Source organism: Epinephelus lanceolatus, chromosome 16 (assembly GCF_041903045.1).
Source record: "Epinephelus lanceolatus isolate andai-2023 chromosome 16, ASM4190304v1, whole genome shotgun sequence".
Lineage (NCBI taxonomy): Eukaryota > Metazoa > Chordata > Actinopteri > Perciformes > Serranidae > Epinephelus > Epinephelus lanceolatus.
The window spans coordinates 679029-702315 of record NC_135749.1 but is presented as its reverse complement, the minus strand read 5'-3'; the positions used below and the strand labels follow the sequence as shown (position 1 = coordinate 702315).

General features: G+C 43.6%; 2 protein-coding genes across 2 annotated transcripts; both read left to right on the top strand.

Annotated features, from left to right (window-relative positions):
- LOC117263071 (protein disulfide-isomerase A3-like) lies at positions 1-13012 on the top strand. Its single transcript, XM_078175784.1, has 13 exons — positions 1-281; positions 499-577; positions 681-798; positions 899-1006; positions 1109-1238; positions 3003-3116; positions 3210-3335; positions 9977-10159; positions 10303-10411; positions 10566-10694; positions 11247-11326; positions 11406-11463; positions 11559-13012. Exons 1-13 carry the CDS (start codon positions 118-120, stop codon positions 11646-11648), a joined length of 1488 nt encoding a protein of 495 aa, XP_078031910.1. The 5' UTR covers positions 1-117; the 3' UTR covers positions 11649-13012.
- Positions 13013-14269: 1257 nt separating this feature from the next.
- Positions 14270-22910, top strand: cct3 (chaperonin containing TCP1, subunit 3 (gamma)). Its single transcript, XM_033637804.2, has 14 exons — positions 14270-14398; positions 16574-16635; positions 16869-16919; positions 17034-17096; positions 17187-17283; positions 19049-19166; positions 19247-19433; positions 19523-19672; positions 19887-20019; positions 20368-20449; positions 20522-20702; positions 22090-22335; positions 22455-22586; positions 22681-22910. Exons 1-14 carry the CDS (start codon positions 14371-14373, stop codon positions 22771-22773), a joined length of 1623 nt encoding a protein of 540 aa, XP_033493695.1. The 5' UTR covers positions 14270-14370; the 3' UTR covers positions 22774-22910.
- The last annotated feature ends 377 nt before the right edge of the window (positions 22911-23287 follow it).

Sequence of the window (23287 nt, the reverse complement as noted above, 5' to 3'; positions counted from 1 at the left end):
TTCGATATTGACGCTGAGTGTCGCGCAGAGGCTGCCCTCGGTGTGTGACGGGGTACCGTCTCCTGTTCATACGTTTTAATTTCTACCATCTAAAATCATTAACCGTTTCACTCCAACATGGCGGCCGCCCCCCGCCTTTTTCCCGCCGTCACGGTTGCGCTGTTGTTTTGTTTTCCCGCCGCGGTGCGCTCGCGCAGAGATGTGCTCGAGCTCGGCGACGCGGACTTCGACTACCTGGCAACGGGGCACGAGACCATGCTGGTGAAATTCTACGCTCCATGGTAACGAGGTGGGGGGGGGGGGGGGGGGGTGGATAATGGCGGACACCTGTCTTTCATCATCTGTCCTCCAGTCATCCTTCTGCCCCCCCCCCCCCCCCCTTTTCCTTTCCTTTCCTTTCCCTCTGTCCCATACGTCCTTACGTCCTCCTTTCTACTCCATCCATGTTTCCTTACTGCTTGTATTTCTTTCCTTTCCTGCTTCCTTGTCTGCTCTCAGGTGTGGACACTGTAAGAAATTGTCTCCAGAGTTTGAGAAAGCAGCGACAAGACTGAAGGGGACTGTCCAGCTGGCCAAGGTAACGTCCCTCTCACCTGTCTCACCTGTCTCTGTCTCACTTGTCTCTGTGTCATCTGTCTCACCTGTCTCTGTCTCACCTGTCTCTGTCTCACCTGTCTCAGGTGGACTGTACAGCTCACTCAGAGACGTGTGCTCGTTTCGGGGTGTCGGGTTACCCCACGCTGAAGATCTTCAGGAATGGAAGAGACTCCGCCCCCTATGATGGACCTCGCACCGCAGGTATCACACGCAAACACACACACACATACACAAACAAACAAGTAAACAAATAAACAGTCACTGTGTGTGTGTGTGTGTGTGTGTGCGCGCGCGCGCGCAGATGGAATCTATCACTACATGAAGAAGCAGACAGGTCCAGACTCCGCCCACCTGAAGACTGACGAAGACCTCCAGACCTTCATCAGCCACTATGACGCCAGTATCATAGGTACGCTGTGATGATGTCACACATCACATGACCTCAGGTGCCATCAGAAGGTCAGCGGTGGTCTTCTGACTGTGTGTGTGTGTGTGTGTGTGTGTGTCTCAGGTTTGTTCTCAGGTGAGGACAGCCCTCATCTGGCTGAGTTCCTGCGAGCTGCTGGTCTGCTCAGAGAACAGTTCAGGTTCGCTCACACCGTCGACCTGAAGCTCGGAGAGAAGTACGGGGTTAGTTCCGAGTGAGTACACACACACGCACACACACAAGTGATCACATGACCTCCTTCAAAGTGTCACACGTACGTCCCTTTGCAAACGTAATTTTTTGTAGCCTTACGTCATCTGACTTTACGTGACAGTACTTTTGCTAACGTAACTTTACTTGGCCTTACTTCATCTGACTTTACGTGATAGTGTTTTTGCTAGCATATTTTTATGTAGCCTTACGTCATCTGACTTTACATGTCAGTACTTTTGTTAACGTAACTTTATGTAGCCTTACGTCATCTGACTTTACGTGTCAGTACTTTTGCTCACGTAACTTTATGTAGCCTTACTTCTTCTGACTTTACGTGTCAGTACTTTTGCTAACGTAACTTTATGTAGCCTTACGTCATCTGACTTTACGTGTCAGTACTTTTGTTTACGTAACTTTATGTAGCCTTACTTCATCTGATTTTACGTGACAGTACTTTTGCTAACCTAACTTTATGTAGCCTTACTGCATCTGACTTTACGTGACAGTACTTTTGCTAACGTAACTTTATGTAGCCTTACTTCATCTGATTTTACGTGACAGTACTTTTGCTAACCTAACTTTATGTAGCCTTACTGCACCTGACTTTACGTGACAGTACTTTTGCTAATGTAACTTTATGTAGCCTTACTTCATCTGATTTTACGTGACAGTACTTTTGCTAACCTAACTTTATGTAGCCTTACTTCATCTGACTTTACGGGACAGTACTTTTGCTATCGTAACTTTATGTAGCCTTACTTCATCTGATTTTACGTGACAGTACTTTAGCTAACGTAACTTTACTTAGCCTTACTTCTCCTGACTTTACATGTCAGTACTTTTGCTATCGTAACTTTATGTAGCCTTACTTCTTCTGACTTTACATGTCAGTACTTTTGCTAACGTAACTTTATGTAGCCTTACTGCATCTGACTTTACGGGACAGTACTTTTGCTATCGTAACTTTATGTAGCCTTACTTCATCTGATTTTACGTGACAGTACTTTAGCTAACGTAACTTTACTTAGCCTTACTTCATCTGACTTTACGGGACAGTACTTTTGCTAACGTAACTTTACTTAGCCTTACTTCATCTGACTTTACGTGATAGTTGTTTTGCTAGTGACAGTACTTTTGCTAACCTAACTTTGTGTAGCCTTACTGCATCTGACTTTACGTGACAGTACTTTTGCTAATGTAACTTTATGTAGCCTTACTTCATCTGATTTTACGTGACAGTACTTTTGCTAACCTAACTTTATGTAGCCTTACTGCATCTGACTTTACGTGACAGTACTTTTGCTAACGTAACTTTATGTAGCCTTACTTCATCTGATTTTACGTGACAGTACTTTTGCTAACCTAACTTTATGTAGCCTTACTGCACCTGACTTTACGTGACAGTACTTTTGCTAATGTAACTTTATGTAGCCTTACTTCATCTGATTTTACGTGACAGTACTTTTGCTAACCTAACTTTATGTAGCCTTACTGCATCTGACTTTACGGGACGGTACTTTTGCTAACGTAACTTTATGTAGCCTTACTTCATCAGGCTTTACGTGTCAGTACTTTTGCTCATGTAACTTTTTGTAGCCTTACTTCACCTGACTTTACCTGACAGTACTTTTGCTAATGTAACTTTACTTGGCCTTACTTCATCTGACTTCACCTTATAGTGCTTTTGCTAGCGTATTTTTATGTAGCCTAACATTATCTGACTACGTGTCAGTACTTTTGCAAACTTAATGTTACAATGTTTCAGGAGCGTGTTGCTGTTCCGTCCTCCCAGACTGGATAATAAGTTTGAGGACAGTGTGGTCGTCTTCAGAGACTACCTGACCATCGGATCTCTGAGACGCTTCATTAGAGACAACATGTGAGTGTCTCTCAGTGTCCTCAGTCCAGTTTGACAACAGCAGCACCTGGTGGAGATCCGAGGACCTGTCTTTGTCTACCTGTCTGTCCCCAGATATGGACTGTGTCCTCACATGACTGCAGAGAACAGAGACCGTCTGAGAGTCCGAGATCTGCTGACGGCGTACTATGACCTGGACTACCACCACAACGTCCGTGGGTCCAACTACTGGAGGAACAGGTAAACAAATGAAAAGATAAACATATACAGGAAACACATGAACAGGTTAACATATACAGGAAACACATGAACAGGTAAACATATACAGGAAACACATGAACAGGTAAACATATACAGGAAACACATGGACAGGTTAACATATACAGGAAACACATGGACAGGTTAACATATACAGGAGACACATGAACAGGTTAACATATACAGGAAACACACGGACAGGTTAACATATACAGGAAACACACGGACAGGTAAACATAAACAGGAAACACATGGACAGGTTAACATATACAGGAAACACATAGACAGGTAAACATATACAGGAAACACACGGACAGGTAAACATAAACAGGAAACACATGAACAGCACAACATGAAACACGTGGACAGGTAAACATATACAGGAAACACGTGGACAGGTAAACATAAACAGGAAACACATGGACAGGTTAACATATACAGGAAACACACGGACAGGTAAACATATACAGGAAACACACGGACAGGTAAACATATACAGGAAACACACGGACAGGTTAACACGGTCAGTGTCAGTTACTATGGCAACTGACTGTGAACCTAACCTGGTCGGGAGCAGGTTTTCTTCAATGAACCTCGAGTTTCTAGCTGTCTCCTCCCTCTTACGCCACACACGCAGTGTGATTCATTCATTCATTTAGTGTTGCGCGGGTTTCAGCAAGTTCGATCATCTGTCCTCAAGGTAAAGTCGGATCCTGAAGTGTGTTCTTGTTTTAAAATTACTTTTTTCGACCATGGCATGTCCGTTCTTGGAGGACCCTGTGGACGAAGAGGCAGTGTTACTGAGGAGGGAGTTACGCATTCGTCAGGAGATTATTCACAGGCCCAGAACTGACGTATTATCATTTCCAGAACATTTTCTTTTTGAACGGTACCGTTTCACATCACAGTCCATCATTTATATCCATAACCTCATCCGTCGTGACATAACCAACGTCACCAACCGTGGACGTGCACTTTCATCTACCCTGATTCTTTGTGTTGCTCTAGTTTTCTGTATAATATCGGAGATGCAGAAAATATCAGTGCGGCCACTGTCTGCAGAGCCGTAAGAAAAGTGTCCCTAGCTCTGAAACGTACGTCTATTAAACTTTTTTGTTGTGTTCCCTGGACATAAACCTGTGAGGGTCATCAAGGAGGAGTTCCACAGGACTGCAGGTGAATGATGTAGAAATCAGTTCAAATTTATGATTATAAATCATATTCGGTTAATGACATGGTGCTGCAACCTCAGACTGGGATTAGTCATTTTAATTTCTTTTAGGATTTCCCGGTGTGATAGAGTGCACTGATGGAACCCACATTCCCATCATTGCTCCTTCACACAATGAAGGAGACCATGTGAATATGAAGTCCATTCACAGCATTAATGTGCAGGTAGATTGACTGTCTCAAAATGTCAGACTGCATCACACTGCAAAAACTCAAAATCATACCAAGAATATGTGTCTTATTTCTAGTCAAAACAAATCACACCTAAAAGTAACTTGTTTTTAGACCATTTTCACTTGAAAAATAATGAGGTGGGATTGCATCTAAGTGAACTAAATTTTAGCTTTAACACCATTCCACCTGTTTGCATCTGCAGCCTAACATTATTGTGATTGCATAAATGTATAAAATAAATTTAAACTTAGGCTACGCATTGACTCGAGCAGTAATTTTCTCCCACGCTGATTCCGATGACGGCTTTTTTAAGTCGTGGTGCACGCGCTTAACTCAGAGTGTACAAACTCTAAACAGGTAAACATATACAGGAAACACACGGACAGGTAAACATATACAGGAAACACACGGACAGGTTAACATATACAGGAAACACATGGACAGGTTAACATATACAGGAAACACACGGACAGGTAAACATATACAGGAAACACACGGACAGGTAAACATATACAGGAAACACACGGACAGGTAAACATATACAGGAAACACACGGACAGGTAAACATATACAGGAAACACACGGACAGGTTAACATATACAGGAAACACATGGACAGGTTAACATATACAGGAAACACACGGACAGGTAAACATATACAGGAAACACACGGACAGGTAAACATATACAGGAAACACACGGACAGGTAAACATATACAGGAAACACATAGACAGGTAAACATATACAGGAAACACACGGACAGGTAAACATAAACAGGAAACACATGGACAGGTTAACATATACAGGAAACACATAGACAGGTAAACATATACAGGAAACACACGGACAGGTAAACATAAACAGGAAACACATGAACAGGTAAACATATACAGGAAACACATGGACAGGTAAACATATACAGGAAACACATGGACAGGTTAACATATACAGGAAACACATGGACAGGTAAACATATACAGGAAACACATGGACAGGTTAACATATACAGGAAACACATGGACAGGTTAACATATACAGGAAACACATGGACAGGTAAACATAAACAGGAAACACACGGATAGGTAAACATATACAGGAAACACACGGACAGGTAAACATATACAGGAAACACTTGGACAGGTAAACATAAACAGGAAACACACGGACAGGTAAACATATACAGGAAACACACGGACAGGTAAACATAAACGGGAAACACACGGACAGGTAAACATAAACGGGAAACACACGGACAGGTAAACATAAACGGGAAACACATGGACAGGTTAACATATACAGGAAACACATGGACAGGTTAACATATACAGGAAACACGTGGACAGGTTAACATATACAGGAAACACACGGATAGGTAAACATAAACAGGAAACACACGGACAGGTAAACATATACAGGAAACACACGGACAGGTAAACATAAACGGGAAACACACGGACAGGTAAACATATACAGGAAACACACGGACAGGTAAACATAAACGGGAAACACACGGACAGGTAAACATATACAGGAAACACGTGGACAGGTAAACATATACAGGAAACACACGGACAGGTAAACATATACAGGAAACACACGGACAGGTAAACATATACAGGAAACACACGGACAGGTTAACATATACAGGAAACACATGGACAGGTTAACATATACAGGAAACACACGGACAGGTAAACATATACAGGAAACACACGGACAGGTTAACATATACAGGAAACACACGGACAGGTAAACATATACAGGAAACACACGGACAGGTAAACATATACAGGAAACACACGGACAGGTAAACATATACAGGAAACACACGGACAGGTTAACATATACAGGAAACACACGGACAGGTTAACATATACAGGAAACACACGGACAGGTAAACATATACAGGAAACACACGGACAGGTAAACATATACAGGAAACACACGGACAGGTTAACATATACAGGAAACACACGGACAGGTTAACATATACAGGAAACACACGGACAGGTAAACATATACAGGAAACACACGGACAGGTAAACATATACAGGAAACACACGGACAGGTAAACATATACAGGAAACACACGGACAGGTAAACATATACAGGAAACACACGGACAGGTTAACATATACAGGAAACACATGGACAGGTTAACATATACAGGAAACACACGGACAGGTAAACATATACAGGAAACACACGGACAGGTAAACATAAACGGGAAACACACGGACAGGTAAACATATACAGGAAACACGTGGACAGGTAAACATATACAGGAAACACGTGGACAGGTAAACATATACAGGAAACACACGGACAGGTAAACATATACAGGAAACACACGGACAGGTAAACATATACAGGAAACACACGGACAGGTTAACATATACAGGAAACACACGGACAGGTTAACATATACAGGAAACACACGGACAGGTAAACATATACAGGAAACACACGGACAGGTTAACATATACAGGAAACACACGGACAGGTTAACATATACAGGAAACACACGGACAGGTAAACATATACAGGAAACACACGGACAGGTAAACATATACAGGAAACACACGGACAGGTTAACATATACAGGAAACACACGGACAGGTTAACATATACAGGAAACACATGAACAGGTAAACATATACAGGAAACACACGGACAGGTAAACATATACAGGAAACACACGGACAGGTTAACATATACAGGAAACACACGGACAGGTTAACATATACAGGAAACACACGGACAGGTAAACATATACAGGAAACACACGGACAGGTAAACATATACAGGAAACACACGGACAGGTAAACATATACAGGAAACACACGGACAGGTTAACATATACAGGAAACACATGGACAGGTTAACATATACAGGAAACACACGGACAGGTAAACATATACAGGAAACACACGGACAGGTAAACATATACAGGAAACACACGGACAGGTAAACATATACAGGAAACACATAGACAGGTAAACATATACAGGAAACACACGGACAGGTAAACATAAACAGGAAACACATGAACAGGTAAACATAAACAGGAAACACATGGACAGGTAAACGTATACAGGAAACACATGAACAGGTAAACATATACAGGAAACACACGGACAGGTTAACATATACAGGAAACACACGGACAGGTTAACATATACAGGAAACACACGGACAGGTTAACATATACAGGAAACACACGGACAGGTAAACATATACAGGAAACACACGGACAGGTAAACATAAACAGGAAACACATGGACAGGTAAACATATACAGGAAACACACGGACAGGTAAACATATACAGGAAACACACGGACAGGTAAACATAAACAGGAAACACATGGACAGGTTAACATATACAGGAAACACATAGACAGGTAAACATATACAGGAAACACGGACAGGTAAACATAAACAGGAAACACATGAACAGGTAAACATAAACAGGAAACACATGGACAGGTAAACATAAACAGGAAACACATGGACAGGTAAACATATACAGGAAACACATGAACAGGTAAACATATACAGGAAACACATGGACAGGTTAACATATACAGGAAACACATGGACAGGTTAACATATACAGGAAACACATGGACAGGTAAACATATACAGGAAACACAGGAACAGGTTAACATATACAGGAAACACATGGACAGGTTAACATATACAGGAAACACATGGACAGGTTAACATATACAGGAAACACATGGACAGGTAAACATATACAGGAAACACATGGACAGGTTAACATATACAGGAAACACACGAACAGGTAAACATATACAGGAAACACATGGACAGGTTAACATATACAGGAAACACATGGACAGGTAAACATATACAGGAAACACATGGACAAGTAAACATATACAGGAAACACATGGACAGGTTAACATATACAGGAAACACATGGACAGGTAAACATATACAGGAAACACATGGACAAGTAAACATATACAGGAAACACATGGACAGGTTAACATATACAGGAAACACTTGGACAGGTAAACATAAACAGGAAACACACGGACAGGTAAACATATACAGGAAACACACGGACAGGTAAACATAAACGGGAAACACACGGACAGGTAAACATAAACGGGAAACACACGGACAGGTAAACATAAACGGGAAACACATGGACAGGTTAACATATACAGGAAACACATGGACAGGTTAACATATACAGGAAACACGTGGACAGGTTAACATATACAGGAAACACACGGATAGGTAAACATATACAGGAAACACGTGGACAGGTTAACATAAACAGGAAACACACGGACAGGTTAACATATACAGGAAACACATGGACAGGTTAACATATACAGGAAACACGTGGACAGGTTAACATAAACAGGAAACACACGGACAGGTAAACATATACAGGAAACACACGGACAGGTAAACATAAACGGGAAACACACGGACAGGTAAACATATACAGGAAACACGTGGACAGGTAAACATATACAGGAAACACATGGACAGGTAAACATATACAGGAAACACATGGACAGGTAAACGTATACAGGAAACACATGAACAGGTAAACATATACAGGAAACACGTGGACAGGTAAACATATACAGGAAACACGTGGACAGGTTAACATATACAGGAAACACACGGACAGGTAAACATATACAGGAAACACGTGGACAGGTAAACATATACAGGAAACACACGGACAGGTAAACATATACAGGAAACACACGGACAGGTAAACATATACAGGAAACACACGGACAGGTAAACATATACAGGAAACACGTGGACAGGTAAACATATACAGGAAACACACGGACAGGTAAACATATACAGGAAACACACGGACAGGTAAACATGAACAGGAAACACATGGACAGGTAAACATATACAGGAAACACATGGACAGGTAAACATATACAGGAAACACACGGACAGGTAAACATATACAGGAAATACGTGGACAGGTAAACATGAACAGGAAACACATGGACAGGTAAACATATACAGGAAACACATGGACAGGTAAACATATACAGGAAACACACGGACAGGTAAACATATACAGGAAACACGTGGACAGGTAAACATGAACAGGAAACACATGGACAGGTAAACGTATACAGGAAACACATGGACAGGTAAAGACACTTTTTGTGGTTGAGCCCCGCCCCTTCTGTCTTGTTGCCAGGGTGTTGAGAGTGGCGTCAAAATATTCTGGGAGGGGCCTGACATTCTCAGTAGCCAATAAGAAGGACTTCCTGTCTGAGCTGGAGGACGACTTCGGTCTGGGGACGTCGGACGGAGGAGAGCTGCCATTTGTCACTATCCGGACCAAACTGGGCCACAAGTACACCATGAGGGAGGAGTTCACGTATGTAACCAGGCCAAACCAGGCTAAAATAATACACCATGAGGGAGGAGTTCACGTTTGCTTACCTGTATGACATCACACATGTTGAGCCAATCTGGTCACAGTAGTGTGTGTGTGTGTGTGTGTGTGTGTGTGTGTGTCAGGAGGGATGGGCGGTCCTTGGAGAGGTTCCTGGACGAGTTCTTCGCAGGTCATCTGAAACGTTTTGTGAAGTCTGAGCCCATCCCTGAGAGGAACACTGCTGCTGTCAAGGTGAGACTCTGAGCCACGCTCCCTTTAATATCATTAACATTTACACCCTCAGCAGGAAGCAGAGAGGATGATGAGAGTCAAACAGCCGACACCGTGGTCACATAGTCAGTGTCTGTCTTGTCTCTGACCTGTGACCTGTGACCTGTGTTTGCAGGTGGTCGTTGCCGAGTCTTTCGATGAGGTTGTCAATGATCCAAATAAGGACGTCCTGATTCAGTTCTTCTCTCCGTCCTGTCCTCACTGTAAGAAACTGGAGCCGGTCTACAGAGACCTCGCTGACACAGTATGTACATCATCTTCAAGTTAGCTTGCAAACAAGGTAGGCTATGCTAACAAGGAAATGTGTCAGTGAACTAGAATATTAACGAGTTCGCTTGCTAACCAGATTGGCTATGCTAATAAGTATATATTTTAGCCTATTTGAAAGCTTACTTGTTAACATGGTCTTACTAGCTAATGAGCTAATATTCTAGTATATAAGCACGTTCACATGTTAGCATAGCCTACTTAGTTAGCAAGCTAACTAGCTAATATGCTAGTCTATTAGCAAGTTCACTTGTTAGAATAGCCTATATAGTAAGCAAGCTAACTGGCTAATAATCTAGTCTGTTAGCATGTTCACTTGTTAGCATAGCCTACCTAGTTAGCAAGCTAACTGGCTAATATTCTAGTCTATTAGCATGTTCACTTGTTAGCATAGCCTACCTAGTTAGCAAGCTAACTGGCTAATATTCTAGTCTATTAGAATATTTACTTAATAGCATAATCTACTTGGATAGTTTTTTTTAGAGCTATTGTTTGGATTAAAACCTCTGTCTGTCCCTCTGTCCGTCAGCTGTCTTCTGATCCAAACATTGTCATTGCCAAGATGAACGCTGCAGATAACGATGTTCCACTGGGATACGACATCCAGGGGTGAGACATCAGCAACTGCTTCCTCCTGTCTCCGTCTCTCCGTCTCTGTCTCTGAAACTGTCCCTCTGTCCCTTCACAGGTATCCCACCATTTACTTTGCTCCCGTGGGCCGGAAGGACGAGCCAATCAGATACGAGGTTAACAACTTCCTGTCCACAGTCCATCATCTCCGTCTCACTCATTGTGTCACATTACATCTGGTCACATGATGTCCTCCTCTGTGTGTCCTCAGGGGGGTCGAGAGCTCAAAGACTTCCTGAAGTTCCTGAAGAGCAAGGCGAGTCATAGTGTGGTGTCCACTGGGTCCAGGGATGAACTCTGACATGTCCATCCAGGCCGATCAGGTCCAACGGAAGCAGCTGGTCTCCATGACAACGGACATTAAATCTCATCTCCATTGCTACTCAGTCCAAGCTGGTACGTTCTGGTACCACCGGAAGGAGGTGGAGCTACATCACTGCAGACCACTGATTGGTTGGAGAGAGTTGTCACTTTGGTGACATGAGACATCCTGCACGAGCCCACCATTTTGTTTTTGTTTATTTAGTTTTTTATTTATTTTCATCATTTAACAAACATTACGCCGCAAATTTGGGATTTCCCCATAATGTTGGATTTTAGCACATTAGCTAACATTAGCTTCAATTGCAAAACAAATACGGGAGTTTCCCATAATGTAAGCTTTTTAGCCAAGCTAACGTTAGCATCAGTAGCAAAACAAATATTGGATTACCCCATAATGTTAGCTTTTCAGTGCTTGAGCTAACGTTAGCTTCAATGGCAAAACAAATATTGAATTTCCCTGGAATGTTAGCTTTTTAACGCATTAGCTAACATTAGCTTCAGTGGCAAAACATATTGGACATACTCTACGATGACCTAAGAGAAACATTCTTTGACAAAGTATCAACACATGTAGGTCTGTCCCAGGATAAACAAATAATTAAATGGTTATTTGATAATCATATATTTGCAATATCCAATTATATCCATAAAGTGTGGAACAGAAGAAAGCAACAACTTATGCATACAGATAGATCCTGGCTCTAAAGATTGTCCTTTTTATTTTGTTTCATTTATTTTTGTAAATAAAATTTTATGTCGTCTTTACTGTTCTATGTTGGCATGAAGGCACTGGAAAATGTTTTGTTTAAAATGTGTCTGAATAATCCCATGAGGGATGCGCTGTCTTGGGCAGCCAGACACGTAAATAAAATTTCATTCTTCTTTTATTGGATTTCCCAGTAATGTTAGCCTTTAGCGCATTAGCTAACATTAGCTTCAATGGCAAAACATAATGGATTTCCCAGTAATTGTTAGCCTTTAGCGCATTAGCTAACATTAGCTTCAATTGCAAAACAAATATTGGATTTCCCAGTAATGTTAACTTTTAGCGCATTAGCTAACATTAGCTTCAATAGCAAAACAAAGGAGGAGACAAGCTTTTATTTTGTCTTTTTCAAATGGAACTTCCTATCACTGTGCCCAGTGTTCTTTATATTCCTATTTATTTTATATAAAAAAGAAAATACTTTATTGATTTCATCCTGTGTGTAAATTGTTTGTGTTTTCTTATTTATTGATGGAACTGTAGTGGAACATCAAACTGATGCACAAATCTTCTCAGAGCCTTACGGCTGCCAGTTCCCACTGAGGAGGAGCGTTCAATAAAACTCTGACAGCTGGTTTGTGTTTGTCGTCGTGTCCCTGCTACACTCAGCTGGTTGTGACTCGTTAGCATGTCATTGTTGTGTGTGGAGAGATCTGTGTGTGAGTAGAATCTGAAATAAATTCCTTCTAGTAAATACATTTATTTTTATATGTCGTTAGGGAATGTTCATTATCTTTTTTGGGGGGAGGGGTGGTGCAAATATAGGTGAGGCATGTCAAATAATATTTTAAGCACCAGGGTGGACTTATGGTTTTTAATTCTGGCTCAGGGTCGGGGCATACACATTTAAATACTTTTAATTTCAAAGTTTTTCATAGTTTTTCCCAACAATTTTTGATAATTTTGTTTGTTTGTGATGATTTTTTCTGTAAAAACTAAAATGTGTTCTTGTAAAAATTTTTGGTGCGTTCTTTTTTTTTGTTTTTTAATTTTGATTCATTTTCTCTTTCTGATGAATTTGTTTTGTAAGTTTTGGGGCTCTTGGGGGCTTTTTATACATTTTGTTAAAATTTCCTTTAAAAATGTATGTCTATGTTTTTGTGGTGATCTTTTTTCCATTGAACATTTTTGCATTTTTTGAGGGGGGGGGGGGGGGGGGGTTAATGTTTCCTTTAAACAAATTTGGCAATTTTTTTTAAATGTAAATGTGTGGGTTTGGAAGGCAGATCTTCTTTTAAAATGTATTACAGCCAGATACAGTAAAAACACAAAGGCTTCCATCAGGAAAAAAATCATAACTGAATCTGAGCTGAAAATAGTGATATTTCATTAAGATCATTTTATTCTATGTCTCATTTAAAATGTGTCAAAAAATAAATCACCTCCCTCTCATAAATAAACAACGGTCCCTTACATAAAAATCATGTAACAGATGTGATGATGTTACTGGTGACAGTGACACAAAATATGAAATACATCAGTATTTAAATACATGCCAGTTTCCTTTTAAAATGCATTTGTATGCATTTATGAATAGATTTTCAAATTGAATAAATGTATATTTACTTACTTTTCTAAGTTGTTGTTTGTAAGTTATGTTTTAAATCTAAATCCACTGATATCTTGTTTTTATTTCGAACAGAATAATAAAAACTTCTGACGAACAACATGACGGCTGTAAAATCATGGAGAGTGTAAATGAGGTGTTGGTGTTTCCATAGACGTGTCTGTGGGTGTTTCACCATAAAAGGCTGAGCCTGTCTCCGCTCATTTCAGCTCATTGACTCAATTGGCGGACGCGCCTGTCAGTCACAGTGATCCTCTCAGCTGATTGGTTGGGCTGTGGTTGATTTCCCGCCCCTGCCGCTAAGACCTCCCTCTCTCTCCCTCCCAGAACCTTCCAGGCCGAAGCAGTCCGACACGCGCCGTCACGATGATGGGCCAGCAGGTTTTAGTGCTCAGTAAGTACCGAAAATCTTCAATCTTCATCTTGAAACATGTCTGCGTTAACACCGGGGGCTCCGCGGTACCGGGACTCTGCCCGGTTTACAGCGGCCCTGCTGCGACACAAAGCGGACACCGGCAGTTCCCCCAGCCGCGGAGCATGTGCTTCCTCCCACCGTGCGCTAACAGTTAGCATCGTCAGCTCGTGTTCCCAATGAGGCGATATGCTAGGCTAATAAATCCCTTTACTCAGCATAGAGATAGAGTTAGCCTGCTAACATGCTAACAGCGTCAGTATCTTTGTGTTTAATGCTAATTCATTAGCATGTAGCTTTAATGTCACCGCGGTGTTTTAATGAAGAAATAGAGTACAGGTCGTGACCGGATGTGACTCAGCACTTTTTGATTATAATGTAACAGACTGAAGATAAAAACGAGCTAATGTTAATGTTAGCCGGCGGTGCTAATGTTAGCTAACAGCGGATAATGTGTCCGCAGTTTAACGTTCTTTTGTTGAGGCAGCACACACACCCTCACTGATCGATCACATCTCATATCGATGTTATTGATTCAGTGTGTTATCACATATTTCATATTAATGCGTATAAACGCTGCGTGTCCTTTTTCTGAAGCTGCTCGTTCATTGAAGATCAAACTTTGTTAATCCCACACAGAGTGACATGAGAAACAAATGAGACAAAATAAACTCTATTGATTCTCAGAGACGTTCAGCAGCACAGACTGAAATATCAACAATAAAGATGAGATTATAATGAACGGTCCAGCCAGAGCACATTTTATATAACAGCGTCATTTAAAGTGCTGAAGGAGCAGATAATGCATCATAAAAATACAATTTCAAATATTAAATATTGTACAATTACAAATGTAGAATATACCTAAATATAATAGGTGGACGCCACGTGCAGGAGTGACTTGGCGTATCCTTGATACAGTTTGTACCACATCCTCTGTCCACTAGAGGGAGCTGGAGAACGCACTAATGATATGTTTTTATACATCAAATACCCACCACAGCATTTAAGTCTCAGATAAATCAAATGATAAATGTCTGATAAGACGTACTTCCTGTCAACGCACGGTGGCGCTGTGAGTATCAGGAAATGTGGTCATACAGATGTGTTCAGGGCGGGACTAATATGAATCACGTGAAGTTTGGTGGAGATCCGACTTTTTACACCAAAGTTGTAGCAGTTTCATGGCGAGACCTCAAAATTCAACGCTCCGCAGCGGGCGTGCCATTCAACATTGGGATGGTCTTGTTATAACTTTTGGTCACAACGTAGTCACGCTAACATCTGAAGCCAGTCGGATTAAATCTGAAGGACAAGTTTGTAAAAACACAACACATGGGAAACACCAACAATGACCACGAAATTCAAAATGGCCGACTTCATGTTGAGTTTAGGCAATGGGTCCAAGAGAATTTTATTGTGCATTTGGGCATGATGCAGGTATGTGCCGATTTTCATGCATGTTGGTAAAACACATGTGGGGGGGGGGCTGCACTTTAATGGGCGTGGCCAAGTCATTTCGCCACGCCCACCGACGAAACTCACATCACTTGCTATGAAGTCTCGCACCCTATGAAGCCTAGACCTGGACTACACCTCACACCACTATGAAGCCTAGACCTGGACTACACCTCGCACTGAGGTCGGTGCTCGGGCCCTAAATATAATATATAAAATATAAAAAATGTAAAATGCACATAAATGAACAGCGAACACAAAATATATAGAATATTAAAATATAAATATTGAAGTTACATAAGATATAAATATAAGATATAGTTTAAAATATTGATATATAAATAGAAATATGTAAATATATAATATACATAAATAAAAAATTCATAAAAGATATAAAATATACCATTGAGAAAAAAATGTAAAATGTATGAACAAAGTTAAGGACACAGATTTACAATTAAAGAGAAGAGAAAAAAACAAAAGGTCAAATTAATTATTGAATGATTTAAAAACATCCGCATAAACAGTTCAGAGCGGAGGAGCAAAGATAAACTAGATATTTCAGTCAGTCAGCGGTCGTTACAGGGCGGGGCAGGGGGAGGAAAACAGGAAGTGTTCAGAGTCATCAACACACTTCCTCTCCAGGTAACGAGTGTCATTAATAAATGTGTCAACTTCCTGTGTGTGTTTCCTGTGCAGACCAGAACATCAAGAGAGAGTCGGGACGTAAAGTTCAGACAGGAAACATCAATGCTGCCAAGGTCAGTGAGCCAGAGGGGGTGGAGTCTACCTGAGGGTCATGACACACCTGCTGCACACACTGACTGCAGTTTGAGTCGTTGGGTTTCTCCGTAACGTTAGCTTGTTAGCACGTTAGCTTATTGTTTTGCTGTTGGAGCTAACATTAGCTAATGTGCTAAAAAGTTTGCATTGCAGTGTAATCCGATATTTGTTTTGCTATTGAAGCTAACGTTAGCTAATGTGTGTGTTTCAGACCATAGCAGATGTGATCAGGACGTGCCTCGGCCCTCGGGCCATGATGAAGGTGAGATCATCATCATCACACAAACATTCACCCACACCCTGACAGTGTCATTGATTCATTGAGTAATCGTGTGTGTGTGTGTGTGTGTGTGTGTGTGTGTGTGTGTGTGTGTAGATGCTGCTCGACCCCATGGGAGGAATCGTGATGACCAATGATGGAAACGCCATCCTCAGAGAGGTCAGCAGATGTTTATATGTTTACATTAAACATACAGGGCATGCCTGATGATGATGTCATTGCTGAGGACCTGCATCTCCATGGTAACAGATCCAGGTCCAGCATCCAGCAGCCAAGTCCATGATTGAGATCAGCCGCACGCAGGACGAGGAGGTGGGAGACGGGACCACGTCTGTCATCATCCTGGGTGAGTCTGCCGATGACATCATGAGAGGAAGTGATATCAGATCCTTTCAGATTAAAATCGACTATCCTCACAGGGTTCACTGTCCTCACAGTGTGGACATGTAGACTGTCCTCACAGTGTTCACTGTCCTCACAGTGTGGTCATGTAGACTGTCCTCACAGTGTTCATTGTCCTCACAGTGTTCACTGTCCTCACAGTGTGGACATGTAGACTGTCCTCACAGTGTTCATTGTCCTCACAGTGTTCACTGTCCTCACAGTGTGAACATGTAGACTGTCCTCACAGTGTGAACATGTTGACTGTCCTCACAGTGTGGACATGTTGACTGTCCTCACAGTGTGGACATGTTGACTGTCCTCACAGTGTGGACATGTTGACTGTCCTCACAGTGTGGACATGTTGACTGTCCTCACAGTGTGGACATGTTGACTGTCCTCACAGTGTTCACTGTCCTCACAGTGTGAACATGTAGACTGTCCTCACAGTGTGGACATGTTGACTGTCCTCACAGTGTTCACTGTCCTCACAGTGTGGACATGTTGACTGTCCTCACAGTGTGGACATGTTGACTGTCCTCACAGTGTTCACTGTCCTCACAGTGTGAACATGTAGACTGTCCTCACAGTGTGGACATGTTGACTGTCCTCACAGTGTGGACATGTTGACTGTCCTCACAGTGTGGACATGTTGACTGTCCTCACAGTGTGGACATGTTGACTGTCCTCACAGTGTTCACTGTCCTCACAGTGTGAACATGTAGACTGTCCTCACAGTGTGGACATGTTGACTGTCCTCACAGTGTTCACTGTCCTCACAGTGTGGACATGTTGACTGTCCTCACAGTGTGGACATGTAGACTGTCCTCACAGTGTGAACATGTAGACTGTCCTCACAGTGTGGACATGTTGACTGTCCTCACAGTGTGAACATGTAGACTGTCCTCACAGTGTGGACATGTTGACTGTCCTCACAGTGTGAACATGTAGACTGTCCTCACAGTGTGGACATGTTGACTGTCCTCACAGTGTGAACATGTAGACTGTCCTCACAGTGTGGACATGTTGACTGTCCTCACAGTGTTCACTGTCCTCACAGTGTGGACATGTTGACTGTCCTCACAGTGTGAACATGTAGACTGTCCTCACAGTGTGAACATGTAGACTGTCCTCACAGTGTGGACATGTTGACTGTCCTCACAGTGTGGACATGTTGACTGTCCTCACAGTGTGGACATGTTGACTGTCCTCACAGTGTGGACATGTTGACTGTCCTCACAGTGTTCACTGTCCTCACAGTGTGAACATGTAGACTGTCCTCACAGTGTGGACATGTTGACTGTCCTCACAGTGTTCACTGTCCTCACAGTGTGGACATGTTGACTGTCCTCACAGTGTGGACATGTAGACTGTCCTCACAGTGTGAACATGTAGACTGTCCTCACAGTGTGGACATGTTGACTGTCCTCACAGTGTGAACATGTAGACTGTCCTCACAGTGTGGACATGTAGACTGTCCTCACAGTGTGAACATGTAGACTGTCCTCACAGTGTGGACATGTAGACTGTCCTCACAGTGTGGACATGTTGACTGTCCTCACAGTGTGGACATGTTGACTGTCCTCACAGTGTGGACATGTTGACTGTCCTCACAGTGTGGACATGTTGACTGTCCTCACAGTGTGGACATGTAGACTGTCTTCACAGTGTATTTTGTGTGTTAAACAATGTGTGTTGTGTTCTTCTGTAACGTGTGTGCGTACATGCAGCGGGGGAGATGCTGGCGGTAGCAGAGCAGTTCCTGGAGCAGCAGATGCACCCGACGGTGATCATTGGCGCCTACAGACGGGCTCTGGAGGACATGTTGGACACTCTGAAGGACATCAGGTACACACAGAGGCTTTTATTGTGAAAGGGCAGCAGAAGGGAGACGGTGTTAAAATACTGATGATGATGTCACACCCCAGCATCCCTGTGGACACGGTGGACCGCTCCATGATGCTGAAGATCGTCCACTCGGCTATCAACACCAAAGCGGTGAGCCGCTGGTCAGAGCTGGCGTGCAGCATTGCGCTGGACGCCGTCCGCACCGTGGAGCTGGAAGACAATGGACGCAAGGAGATCGACATCAAGAAGTATGCCAAAGTGGAGAAGGTAACCACTTTCTGTCTGTCCAGCACTGATGATCACCATTGGATGCATCTGCTGACACTTCCTGTCACGTGTTGTTGTGGTGTGTTCAGGTTCCTGGCGGGATCATCGAGGACTCGTGTGTCCTGAAAGGCGTGATGGTCAACAAAGATGTGACACACCCGAGGATGAGACGCGTCATCAAAGAGCCACGCATCGTCCTGCTGGACTGTTCCCTGGAGTACAAGAAGGGCGAGAGCCAGGTGAGACACACCTGAATTCATGTAAACAACAGCTAATGATGCTAAAAATGCTAACAACAAATTAGAAACGACTGCTGGACCTGAAGCGGTCTGAGTTGACTGAGGGGTGTCCGACTTTAAAGGGACAGTCCTGCTGTATCAGGGGTGTGTGTAGTGTGTATTACACGTGTGTGTGTGTGTGTGTGTGTGTGTGTGTGTGTGTGTGTGTTTGCAGACAGACATAGAGATCAGTAAGGAGGAGGACTTCGCCCGAATCCTGCAGATGGAGGAAGAATACATCCAGCAGATCTGTGAGGACATCATCCGCCTCAAACCAGACCTGCTGTTCACTGAGAAGGGCATCTCAGGTACACACACACACACACACACACACACACACACACTGTTAGCACATTAGGTAATATTAGAGCCAACAATATTGGATTTCACTCTGGTAACTTTTTAGCATTAGCTGAACACGCATCATCTTCCTCCATTGTCTTAAACAAGGCAACAGAACTTGTTAGCTAGCGCTAGCTAATGTCTGTGGAGCTAGTGTTTTGCCTCCCGCTAAGCCCCGCCCATCAGTAGAAGGGTTAATATTATCCCTCATAACATACCGTGCCCTGACAAAATCATGTCGCTTAAACACAGAGGAAACAAAATGGTGGATTAAAGAAGACAATAAAGATAATCCCTCTCATGTGTCCTTTCAGATTTGGCGCAGCACTACCTGATGAAGGCCAACATCACTGCCATCCGCCGCGTGAGGAAGACCGACAACAACCGCATCGCCAGGTAACCTGCTCACCTGCAGCCAATCAGCTGTCAGCAGACAGCATGTGTCTGTAACCTGTCTCTGTCTTTCAGGGCGTGCGGCGCTCGCATTGTCAGCCGAACCGACGAACTGCGCGAGGAAGACGTTGGTACGGGGGCGGGGCTGTTTGAGGTCAAGAAGATCGGCGATGAGTATTTCACCTTCGTCACTGAGTGTAAAGACCCAAAGGCCTGCACCATCCTGCTGAGAGGAGCCAGCAAGGAGATCCTCGCTGTGAGAACCTTTTCCTTACTTTAATCTTTAATGTTCTTCAAACTCACTTAAGCTGCTTTCACCCACACTTGAGCTGCTTTCACTCACACTTGAGCTGCTGTCACTCACACTTGAGCTGCTGTCAGCCACACTTGAGCTGCTGTCACCCACACTTGAGCTGCTGTCACCCACACTTGAGCTGCGTTCACTCACACTTGAGCTGCTGTCACTCACACTTGAGCTGCTGTCAGCCACACTTGAGCTGCTGTCACCCACACTTGAGCTGCTGTCACTCACACTTGAGCTGCTGTCACTCACACTTGAGCTGCTCTCACCCACACTTGAGCTGCTCTCACCCACACTTGAGCTGCTGTCACCCACACTTGAGCTGCTGTCACTCACACTTGAGCTGCTCTCACCCACACTTGAGCTGCTCTCACTCACACTTGAGCTGCTCTCACCCACACTTGAGCTGCTGTCACTCACACTTGAGCTGCTGTCACCCACACTTGAGCTGCTCTCACTCACACTTGAGCTGCTGTCACTCACACTTGAGCTGCTGTCACCCACACTTGAGCTGCTGTCACTCACACTTGAGCTGCTGTCACTCACACTTGAGCTGCTGTCACCCACACTTGAGCTGCTGTCACCCACACTTGAGCTGCTCTCACTCACACTTGAGCTGCTGTCACTCACACTTGAGCTGCTCTCACCCACACTTGAGCTGCTCTCACTCACACTTGAGCTGCTGTCACTCACACTTGAGCTGCTGTCACCCACACTTGAGCTGCTCTCACCCACACTTGAGCTGCTCTCACCCACACTTGAGCTGCTGTCACCCACACTTGAGCTGCTGTCACCCACACTTGAGCTGCTGTCACCCACACTTGAGCTGCTGTCACTCACACTTGAGCTGCTGTCACTCACACTTGAGCTGCTCTCACCCACACTTGAGCTGCTCTCACCCACACTTGAGCTGCTCTCACCCACACTTGAGCTGCTGTCACTCACACTTGAGCTGCTGTCACCCACACTTGAGCTGCTGTCACCCACACTTGAGCTGCTGTCACTCACACTTGAGCTGCTGTCACTCACACTTGAGCTGCTCTCACCCACACTTGAGCTGCTCTCACCCACACTTGAGCTGCTCTCACCCACACTTGAGCTGCTGTCAGCCACACTTGAGCTACTCTCACCCACACTTCAGCTGCTGTCAGCCACACTTGAGCTGCTCTCACCCACACTTGAGCTGCTCTCACCCACACTTGAGCTGCTCTCACCCACACTTGAGCTGCTCTCACCCACACTTCAGCTGCTTTCACCCGCACTTCAGATCTTTCGTATTTCCCACCTGTGTCTGACACTTGCACTTCCTTCAGTTGAGCGCTTGTGTGTTGCTTTCCTTCAGGAAGTGGAGAGGAACCTTCAGGATGCCATGCAGGTGTGTCGTAATGTCCTGCTGGACCCCTTCCTGTTGCCAGGGGGCGGTGCCACAGAGATGGCGGTGTCTAAGCGTCTGATGGAGCGTTCCCGCGCTCTGACCGGTGTGGAACAGTGGCCATACCGCGCAGTGGCTCAGGCCCTGGAGGTGATCCCCCGAACCCTGATTCAGAACTGTGGAGCCTCCACCATCAGAGTGCTGACATCACTGAGGGTAACACACAACTTTATTTAGTTCATTCTTCTCAAATGCAGTTGTTGTATTAACAGTTTATTAATGATGTCATTTGTGTGTGTGTGTGTGTGTGTGTGTGTGTGTGTGTGTGCGCGCAGGCCAAACACACTCAGGAGAACAGTGTGTGTTGGGGCGTGGACGGGGAAACAGGTTGTCTGTCTGACATGAACACTCTGGGGATCTGGGAGCCGCTTGCCGTCAAAGCTCAGACCTACAAGACCGCTGTCGAGGTCAGAAGCCCCTGCCATCCTGAGGCTGATGATGTCATCGTGACACTGACCGACACACACACTAACCCCTCCTTTCTCTGTCTCTGTTGCCCAGACGGCCATCTTGTTGCTGCGCATTGATGACATTGTCTCTGGTCACAAGAAGAAAGACAAAGATGACCAGATGGGCGGACCAGGTGCCGAGTAGATCCGGATCGATCCGGATCAACGTCAGAGTCACTCCAGTGTGTGTGTGTGTGTGTGTGTGTGTGTGTGTGTGTGTGGACCAGACGACTCTCTGAAACTTCCTGAACCTGTTAATAAAGTTAACGTTGGTTAAATGTCCAGATGTTTGTACTGAAACTTCATTTATAACCATCACAGTATTTACAACGTTTTTAACTTTATTTACAACATCTATATCTTGATTTACGAGGTCTAACTTAATTTACGAGGTCTAACTTTACGAGGTCTATAACTTTATTTACAAGGTCTAACTTTACGAGGTCTATAACTTTATTTACGAGGTCTAACTATGAGGTCTATAACTTTATTTACGAGGTCTAACTTTATGAGGTCTATGACGTTATTTACGAGGTCTAACTTAATTTACAAGGTCTAACTTAATTTATGAGGTCTATAACTTTATTTATGAGGTCTAACTTAATTTACGAGGTCTAACTTTATGAGGTCTATAACTTTATTTACGAGGTCTAACTTTA